Source organism: Myodes glareolus, chromosome 26 (genome assembly GCF_982192425.1).
Source record: "Myodes glareolus chromosome 26, mMyoGla1.1, whole genome shotgun sequence".
NCBI classification, from domain to species: Eukaryota; Metazoa; Chordata; class Mammalia; order Rodentia; family Cricetidae; genus Myodes; species Myodes glareolus.
Window position 1 is genome coordinate 43,200,438 of NC_142051.1, and position 10,132 is coordinate 43,210,569.

At 46.2% G+C, this 10,132-nt stretch overlaps 1 protein-coding gene across 2 annotated transcripts in view; it reads left to right on the forward strand.

Annotated features, from left to right (window-relative positions):
- The window catches only part of C26H12orf75 (chromosome 26 C12orf75 homolog), a 33,153-nt gene extending 26,351 nt beyond the window's left edge, over positions 1 to 6,802 (forward strand). The window contains exons 3-6 of one of the 2 annotated variants that reach the window (XM_087902016.1): positions 2,973 to 3,008; positions 3,688 to 3,767; positions 4,193 to 4,225; positions 6,021 to 6,802. In XM_087902016.1, the coding sequence (XP_087758142.1) occupies positions 2,973 to 3,008; positions 3,688 to 3,767; positions 4,193 to 4,225; positions 6,021 to 6,031 (160 nt within the window). In that variant the 3' untranslated portion in view covers positions 6,032 to 6,802. Of the gene's footprint in view, positions 1 to 2,972; positions 3,009 to 3,687; positions 3,768 to 4,187; positions 4,226 to 6,020 lie in introns of both variants that reach the window. The other variant, XM_087902017.1, reaches the window with a different exon arrangement.
- Positions 6,803 to 10,132: the final 3,330 nt, after the last annotated feature.

Sequence of the window (10,132 nt, forward strand, 5' to 3'; positions counted from 1 at the left end):
CCATGAAGTCAGGGTCATCGAGGTGGGAGTAGTTGAGACCCCCTCGATAATGGAGAGGTGGACTCCACAGGCCAAGCAGGGTCTGCCTTGGAGCAGAGAACTGACACTGCCAGGTAGTCACCGCGTTTCATAGTTACCGTAGTTGGAAGCCCAGAGAACATGTCGGGGGTGGAGTCGGAGAACACACAACTAAATAGGAAAGGGGAAGGCCCGACTGGACTTGGCTCATTAACGCTGTTGTAATTAACAGAGAATCCAGACCTAGTAGATTCTACTTTAATTTTTCACTGTCACTCGTGGGCACCACCGAGCAGAGCCCAGCCACTAATGTGTCCAGAGAACTAAGAAGTACACAGCAAAGCGACGGGCTCCAGGAAGCTCTGGGATGGCGTCCTCTAGATGGCCGTGGTAGGTTCCCTGAGGAGCAGCAGACTGGGGTAGAACTGAATCTCTGTGTCAGCGCGGAAGCTTAATGAAGAGATAAAGAGTCCAACAGTGATAGGAGCCGTAGGATGCTGTATTCTGGAGCAACCCTTGATGATAGCTGATTCACCAGAGGTTCCTCGGAGTCTAGTTAGACGCATAACCTTCTAAATGGTTAGTCTCCTTCTCTCTAGATATATTCATTTTTTATTGTTGTTAGACAGACACAATGTAAATTTTATATATATTTCTAAAAGAAAAACAAAACCAAGCCTGCAACTCTGACCAGACACCTGATCTGGGTCCCCACAATAGAAAAGGGGTGAGCCTTGCTCTCAGTCTTGAGACCTAAGATTCAGTCTCCTGGTACTAGGGAGGCCAGCTTGCTTCAAGGAAGCCTTCGGCACTGCTGGAGGACATCCTGGAGATGAGCCTCTGAGTCTTTCCACCGTGCCATGCCCAGAGCAAAAGGCAGGCAGGCGCTAGACCGCTTACAGTCTCAGCTCCTGGCTCCGAGTTGACATGGACGCTGGAGGACCTTCGTGGCAACTCCTGCTCGCCATTCCCAGAGTGGCCTGTGTAGCCCAGGAGAGAAAATGGAATTGGGGCCAAGGTTGATGTTAGGGCGGATGTTGTAGTCTGCAGATCCACGCTCTGGGGTGCTTTCCGAGCTCTCAGAGCCGTAATCGGAATTGCGTACTTGCCAGCTGGCTGCATCCCCTAGCAGCTAAGGCCAAATGGAAACCCAGAGAAAACCTGCAGAATTTTCTTTCCTCGCTGGGATAACAAGCAGGTCAGAGGGGATCCTCAGGGCCATGGCTGTGATTAATGTTCTCCATGAAGACTTGAAAACATGAATTCACAGAGGCACCGTTCCACACTTGATGGGATTTAACTTAGCTGTTGGGTGGTAGAGGAAGCAGGTTCATCTTAGAGAATGATTTCGGGTTGTTGAATACTTCACCTGATGGTGACTCAAATTTGAACCGGAAAGGAGTGGCGTGCGTATGGGGAAAATAATGAATCTAGCCCCTGGCTTCCGTGTCAAAGCCTGTGTCCTGAAAAATACTGTTTCTCTGTGCCTTCAGGTCACTATATAGCCGAGGATGACTTTGAACTCCCAATCCTCCTGTATTCTGAGTGCCAGGATTCAGAGTCGCACTAGTACACCCAGGTTCTGAAGATCAAATCTTGGGCCTAGGCACACTCGACAAACATTCTATCCACCGAGTTCCATCCCAACCCCACGGAGGCCATTTTTAAAGTCCAGGACTCCAGTCCCAGAATTAAAAGTAATTGGTGAGAAAATGGATGAGATGGTGATCTCATATACTCAGGCATATTTATCTGAAGGTTTAGAAGATTTTGTGTGTGTGTGTGTGTGTGTGTGTGTGTGTGTGTGTGTGTGTGTGTACGAATGTGGAGGCCCAAAGATGACAGCAGGTACAGTCTTTGCTCTTCAACTTATCGAGGCAGAGTCTCTTGCTGGACGCAGGGACTCCTGCTGAACGTAGGCTCACTGGTTCCAGCTGGGTAGCCAGGCTGCCCTGGGGAGCTCCTTGTTTCTGCAGAGTTCTGGGATTGTGGCACCTCTGCCTGGCAGCTCCCACAGTCATGCAGCCAACACTTTATACACAGAGTCCCCTTTCCCAGTCTGTCACTGGACATGTTATAACTCATTATACGTAGGGTGCTTTTAGAAAATGGGTACCTGAAGCTTTACTCCATAAACAGGATGACTGTTATCATTTCCTGCTGGTTGTATGTGCGAAGGTTGTTTATACTGAGAACATAGGCTGGGATTTAGATAATTGATAAGAAGTAGATTTTAAATAGGGGGTGGATCCTACTGGATTGCCTCATCCAGCCTTTTACTACTAGGATTACAAGCATGCACCGTCCTGTCCGGCTTCTGAGGGTCAAACGAGGATCCTACTGCTTGCCCCACAAGCCCTTGAACAACTGCGATATGTCTCCAGCACTGACTCTGTTCACTCTAGAGACACCGCTAAGAAGTTTCTTCTGAGCGTTTTCCTCCTCTTTGTAGCAGAGTGTGTATTACATGGCTCCATCCTTTGAACAGAGGGAAATAAAATTGGCATTAACTCTTCCCCTTCCACTGCAGTTGTGTGTACTGTTCCAGGGACACAAGGGGCTCCATGTCATAGGGAGGGCAGGCAGGAACTGAGGGGTTACCTGCTAGAGCCCTTACCGTAGAGCTGAGGTCCAGGCAGCTTCTCTCTGTTGCTCACCCGAGGACTGGCGGACAGCTTTCTGTCTAGCCTGTGCTGTCTCAGGCTGTCCTCTGTCCGTGATCGGGTTTGGCAGCCGGGCTTTTTAGCTTTTGCTGAATCTATCTATTTTGATGTGTAGAAAATCGCCCAACCTTTAGTGTATGACCAGAGCCAGGCAGAGCACTGGGCTGTAGATGTACAGGGCGGGTAGCAAATGTGAACTCAGGCACCGTGACCTTGCCTTCTCCTGTAACCGACGCTGAAGTGTCTGGTGTGTAACCGCATGGCTCACAGCAGCTGTTTCTGGGCTTTTAGGACAGAAGACTCAATAACGGACGAAGACAAGAGGAGGTACGTGTGCTGTCGCAGCCAGTGTCACGTGAGTTGTTTTGGCCGTAGTGCATGGATGTGACCCACTCTGGCACAGGACCATGACACATATCCCGTCAGGTGGCACATTAACAGAGACACGGGATCTGAAACAACAGAGGCCCAGACCCAGGATCTCAGCTGCGACCCAGCAAGCTTGCGCTCTGCCCTGCCAGTGTGGCTCTCTGCCACCTGTTCTGCCCCCCCGGCCGACTCCCCCTCCTCACCTCTGCACTTCTTGTTCCTCCCACACGCTCTCCACTCTGCTCTGCATTCCCGGGTGTCCTGTCTCATGCTATCCATGTCTTTTCCTGTGAGGAAGTGATTTCTGAATATTCACGTTGCCTAATGCCACAGGGATCTCCGAGTTTGCCCTACGCAGTGATGGACGCCAGTCACATACCGCTCGACTCTACATCACCATATGTACTTAGCTCACTTCTTTTCTTTCTCATTCCAAGCAAAGAAGTTAAATTTTTTTTTTTGCCTATTTAATGGAGCTATTTCCCCCAAAGCTTCCTTTTAACATAGAAAAGCATGACTCTTTGAAAAGTCATGAGTTATTTTCACAATCATTTAATCGTGGAGTGGTTCATCCTTTAATTTTTGATGGTTTTCTCCCTCTAGCGCCCTTAAATTGATCTAATTTCTTTTCTTAAAGAAACTATGGCGGAGTGTACGTTGGTCTGCCTTCTGAAGCTTCCAATATGGTGTCTAGTCAAGCAAAGACAGTACGGAAAAGTAAGCAAGGGTTGTGTGGGGCTTATTTCCTTAAAAAGGTGTGTGTGTGTGTGCACATGCATATGTATAGGTGTGTCTGTGTATATATATTTGTGTGTGTGTGCCTGTGTGAGTATGCATGTATGTGTGTGTGTATATATATATATGCATGGGTGTGTCTATGCATATACACACACACATATATATGAATGTGTGTGTGCATGTGCACATTATGGGTGTGTATATATATGTATGGGTGTGTCTGTGTATATATATGTGTGTGTGTGCACACGCGTATGTATGGGTGTGTGTATATATATGTATGTATGTGTGTCCATCTGTCTGTGTATGTATGTGTGATATTGTTTGTAGCTTTGTGGGAAATTATAATGAATTTTTAAAAAGATCTAAACACTAACTGTTACTAATTTTCTCTCGAAGATTAGAGGAAGATAACGTGATGTCTGGACAGTCAAGAGGTACTGTGTCTTTTCCTGAATTGTCTTGTGTGCTTAACCTCGTTAATGAAGGGACTGCTTGTAATGTCTCTGTGCGTCTAAGAAATCTTACATGCCAGGGCGTGTCTCCTCCTGTGATGTGAGTGTTTCATTCTAAAGAGACGGAAGCCCAGGTCCATTTTCTTCTGAACTGCCATGGTTTCACTTCGGTCTTTCCCAACTCCAGTGTAATTAGTTTAGTAAGAGTGAGCTGCATGCCTGCCTGAAACATCAGGGCTCACCAAAACTCAGGAGGGCTTAGAACTTGAATGACAGCTGGAAGATCTCGGTCAGAGACTCTGGCTAGGACTCAGGGATCGGTATACCCAGCGTGTAGCAGTAGGGTTCAAGAGGAGAGGCGTCCGTCACTGGTTGAGATGGGTGCTCGTCCTGGCTGACACAGGAGCAGGTATATGGGGAGGGAGAATTTCTGTTCACTTGGTCCCACGGCGTGGGCTGTGTTCTGCTCTCTGCTCTGTGCCGTTCTTGCCAAACACATCCAGCCTCTTTAGCAGCCTCCACTCAGGAGTGCTGTTCCCCAGAGAATCCATTCTCTGTTGGAAGTCGGACTCTTCCACCTGCTGGCTGACCTCAGTCTCATAATCTATAGGCTGGATCTTTTGCTGAGGCATAAAGGTTGTTGTGAGGATTGAAAGAAAGAAACGGTAGCTTTTGCTTTCACCATTGCCCCCTTCTTTCTCTTCTGATCCCTCTCCCTGTCTTCCCCAGCTTGCTCACTGGGGAGTGAGATTTGATAGCTGTTCGCCTCTGTGTGGGGGTCAAAAGTTACCGCAGTGACAGTCAAGCAGTTACTGCTGACACCCACGGGTACCTGGCTAAAATACTCGATCACCGCTCATGGATCCCAGCGTGTTCTTTTACCTGCTTCATCTCCACGTAGTCAGTTTGATCCCGTTTCCTTTTTGCCTCACCTTTGCATTACCTGAAAGTTTTTCTCAACTGAAGGTCTTGGCTGTCCGTTTTCGTGAGTGGCTATGTGTCCGTCGTTTGTCTGTGACACACCTACATCTGTGACTTGGCAGGTTAGGTGTTGGGCAGAATCCTGATGGGAGGACTGTTCCCTGGGGGCCTTTGATACAAAGGACAGGCTACAGGTTTTGGTCAACACCACCTTCTTTCTGACTGGAATTGACCCCGTGAGCTCATTCGGCTATTTTGGGGGGCCAAATCGATGAATGGCTTTCGGCATCTTGATCTGATACGGTTAGGTAGTTTCTTATGTCCCTGACTCTAGAGTGGAAACCACGGCCATACAGCTGTGGCCTTTTGAGAGGCGTCTTCTACCCAGGAAGGAAGTGGTAGCCTAGGCCTGTTCTCAACTGAGCCCGCCAAAAGGAGCTTATGTGGTGGCTCTCAGATGCCAGTGTGGACCACAGGCTGTGAGTGGTTGGACCCTCTCTGCAGGTTAATGCCGGAAAGGGATTGTGTATGACTTTATCTTTATTATGCGTGTGGTGCCGATATGCACACAGCCTGGCTTGGTTATTGTTAGTCTGGATTTTAATTCTTAATTGTATTTTTATAAGTTTCTCAGCATCCATTTTTATCTCTTTATATAAACATTATCAACATTCAGAACTATACCGCCCAATAATAAATCTTAAGTAGCTGTTGATTGGCTGTTGAAAACGTGCTCTATTTCAAGGCAAACTCAGTAAATAATTTTCAGGCTGAAGACATGTGCTTTTATCTAAGTTGTGATTTTTTTCATTTTGCTAATTCTTTTTTTCCACCTTTTTTTTTTCTCCTTTTACAGCCCATTCATGAATTTGGAAAGAATTTGGCTCCAGGGACATTGTATCTTCAAATAGATCCTGAAAGATGGTCCCCTGCTGTGCCTCCTCTCCCAAATCCTTAGTGTGTAGTGAAAGCCATGGGTGCAAACTGCGTGTTGTGGCCGTCGGAGGAAATTGGTGAGACTTGGTGCTCACTGGGAGGACCCCGCGTCACCCACCAGTGAGGGAGCCGTAAGGCTGTTGCCACCCAGCTCACAGAAGTCATGTCTTTTCAATGATAACCTTTTGATAGTTTTTATATAGCGCAATCCTTACTGTATTTATAACCTGGTATTAGGGCCATATAAAGGAATTACCTGAAGTAATATATCGTCTCTTGTCCTTTGACGTTTCTCCTTCGTCATTTTTTCAGCTGTGAAGTTGGTAATAGAGTCTCACAACTTTCTTCCTAGTCGGTTTAAAACTTTCATTTAAATGTAGAGAATTCCCTCTGTTGAGGACATTGCAAGTATTTGAAAATGAACCAGTTAAATGTGCATGCTCCCTACACAGGTGTGGATTTAATTCCTGTTTTCTTTAATCAGAGGCTTACATGGCTCCAGTTGCCCGTTCTCCCAGTGTGTAATTAGAGCATCTCATCGTGTTAATTCCGTACTGTCTCTTAGGACTACGGTTGATGTTTAGTGGGATATCCGGAAAGTTCCGAATTTGCTAACAACATGTACACCTACTTATGACTGCAGTGTAAGCAACCGGGTTTACCAGCGTATCTCAAATGATTAAATATTTTTATCCCCCTTTACCTGACTTTCTAAATTATTTTCATGAAACGACTTTCAAAGAAGCTACATGTGGTATTATCATATGTAGACACCGTATATCAGTATGTACAAATAACACTGGTTAAATAGATTACTATGAGAAGTGGGGGTTTTACCTAAGAGAGGTTCTGTCTTCTATATTTGGTTGATAATGGTAATTGTGGAGCTATCAAATTGCAAAACAAAAAAGTAAGAGTTACTAAGAACTTACGAGGCATATATTTCTCTCAATGTCCATAAGGCCAGCATGGCACTCAGGGGGGCATCGATGTTCATATAAGTAACAATAATAGCCCTGAGGAGCCTGAGGCACGAGAGTCAGGGGTTCAAGGCCAGCTGGCTCCACAGTGAGTTTGAGATCAGAATGGACTACCTGAGACCCTGTCTCAAAAAATATTTAAATTAAAAAACACCAACTACATTGACTTTGGAAAACCTAATTTACAAGTCTCTTTAGATGGATAGGAGGATGTAAGGATGGACTGGGGATACACTTCAGTTCTAACCGAACGTCATCAGTTTCCCGAGTCTCTTCCGTTGTTGTTCCAACCCCAGCTTAAACCCTGTCCCAATTAAATGGGTCGCTCTTGTCTCCTCTTCTTCCTGGTGACATTTTTCTCAGCTTTTCCTTGTTATTTTTTTATGACCACAAACCTTTTGAAGCCTACTGTCTGGGAATTTTGGAATATGCCGTTAATTGGCACTCTCCTGCACTTTTTATTTTAATATTTATTTATTTATTATGTATACAATATTCTGTCTGTGTGCATGCCTGAAGAGGGCACCAGGCCTCATTAGAGATGGTTGTGAACCACCATGTGGATGCTGGGAATTGAACTCAGGACCTGTGGAAGAGCAGGCAATGCTCTTAACCGCTGAGCCATCTCTCCAGCCCCACTCTCCTGCACTTTTATTTTGGACTGGGATCATAGATTGATTATGTAAGGGGGACCCCCACTGAGATGGAATGACCCCTCATCACGTCACATCGTGAGATCTCAGGATCCCGACTTATTACCGGTGAAACCGACCCTGATCGGTTGGATGAGGGTCTCAGCTCTCTCCACCAGAGTTTCCGAGTTTCCCTTTCCCAAAACCTCGACGCCAGCGGTTCTCCACCTTCCTGGCGCTGTGACCCTTAACACAGTTCCTCATGTTGTGGTGACGCCCAACCATAAAATTATTTTCGTTGCTACTTCATAACGGTGAATTTTGTCACTGTTATGAATCCTAACGTAAGTATCTGTTTTCTGATGGTCTTAGGTGACCCCTGTGAAAGGGTCGTTTGCCCTCCAAAGGGTGGTGACTCTCAGGTTGAGGACCGCCGCTCTACATGACTTATGAGTCCAGACCACATTCAAGATGGGAGTTACGATCCACCCTCTGGCGGAACTCGGGGTTGTTGACTAAGCTGGATGGCATTTGGCAATATTCTTGTTCTCACAGTGTTCCAGTTGTCCTCTAGGTATCTGGAGGAGAGTGTATACCAAGCCAGTCTATTCCGCTTCCCGTTCTGCAGCTCACTGGCAAAAGACCACTGATACCGACAGAACGGCTTACACGCTGGGCCACTGAGAATGCAGCTGGTCAGGCACGGTCAGGCTAGTGTAGACTCACCTGACGGTCCTTCCCCGGATGACCCCAACCATGCTCTGCCCTGCCTCACGTAGGAAAGGGGAACTTTGGGGTAACGGATGCTGTACTTCATGCAAACAGACGAGTTCACTTAGTCGTACACATTTTGATGGATTGTGTAGTGTACCCTCTATCGCTCTGGATAGAGAAAACCTCTGCTATAGGGAGAAGAGCATTCTGGTAATTGGGTAATTGGGTGACACTGGACTGCAGGGGTTCTGCTTCTCTTTAAAGTTTCCACAGCTAATATGAATGTGATCTTTGGATCTTGTCTCCTCAGGGTCCTGGGGATTGAACTCAGGGTCTTACGTGTGCTAGGCAGGTAGACTGAGCCACACCCAAGACCCATCCTTGGGGCCTATAGCATAATTACTGGGTGTTTCTATCCCCATTTTTTCCCTCCCCATTCCTTCAGTAGGTACTGCTAGGAATTTTCTAAAGTATGTATTTATTCATATCAATAAGAATATGTGGGTATTTATCTTGTTCAGGTTGCAATCTAATATTGTCAGGCTTTCTTGGTTTTGTCCAGCTTTGACCATTGGGAGCTTTTTCAGGCTCCGTTCTGACATTCTCTCTATCAGCCCCGCCCCCTAGGTAGACTCTCAATGGTGAGCAATGGCACAAGATGAAAATGTCATTCAGAAGTTAAAACTCCATCAAATTCCGTTACAAATGAACAGTCTCTTCCATATTACGACAAGTCCTAACATTTTCCTTCCACAGGGATGAGCTAAACTTAGAGCCTCCTAAATCCTACACGTTCACAACACAGCCACCTACCTCCTGAGTCTTAAGGCGAATGATTAATGTCTTTATGGAGCACAGTAAGAACCTGAAAGACAGAGGAGGGTAAACGATGAATGGGAGATTCAAAAGAAGAGGGCCAGGAGCCTGTCTGTGCTGCTTGGTTTTGTTGAACTAGACACAAGCCAGGCTCGTTCAGGAAGAGGGAACCCTGGTTGAGGAATGGCTTCTATCAGATTGGCCTGCGGGTATGTTTGTGGGCATTGTCTTTATTAATGATTGGCATAGGCAGGCCTAGCCCTCTCTGGGCAGTGCCACCCCTGGGCAGGAGGTCCTGAGTTGTATAAGAAAGCAGGCTGAGGGGCTGGAGAGATGGCTCAGTGGTTAAGAGCTTTGTCTGCTCTTCCAAAGATCCTGAGTTCAATTCCCAGCAACCACATGTGCTCATAACCATCTGTAATGAGATCTGGTGCCCTCTTCTGGCCTACAGGGACACATGCAGGCAGAACACTGAATACATAATAAATAAATCTTAAAAAAAAAAAAAGAAGCAGGCTGAGCAAGGCACAGAAAGAGAGCCAGAAAGCATGGTTTCTCCACGGTCTCTGCATCAGCTTCGCTGGACAGTGGACCATCACTTGGAAGTTTAAGATGAAGTAAATACTTTCCTCTCTAACTCACTTTTATCAGTATTTTATCAGAGCTAGAGAAAGGAAAAGCCTATAAATGCGTGAAATCTAAGATCTCACACCCTTTCAAACATTTTTTTTGCAAGATTATTGGTAAAAAAAATACAGTGGAGATGTGTGTCAGAGCATTTCTAATTAGGAGGCTGTCTGATGAAAAGGGTTCGAGTGAGGAGATGCACATTGTCACTTGGTTGCAAAGACTGCTAAGCCTTTCTGATTTCCTACAGAGGTGGCGCTCAT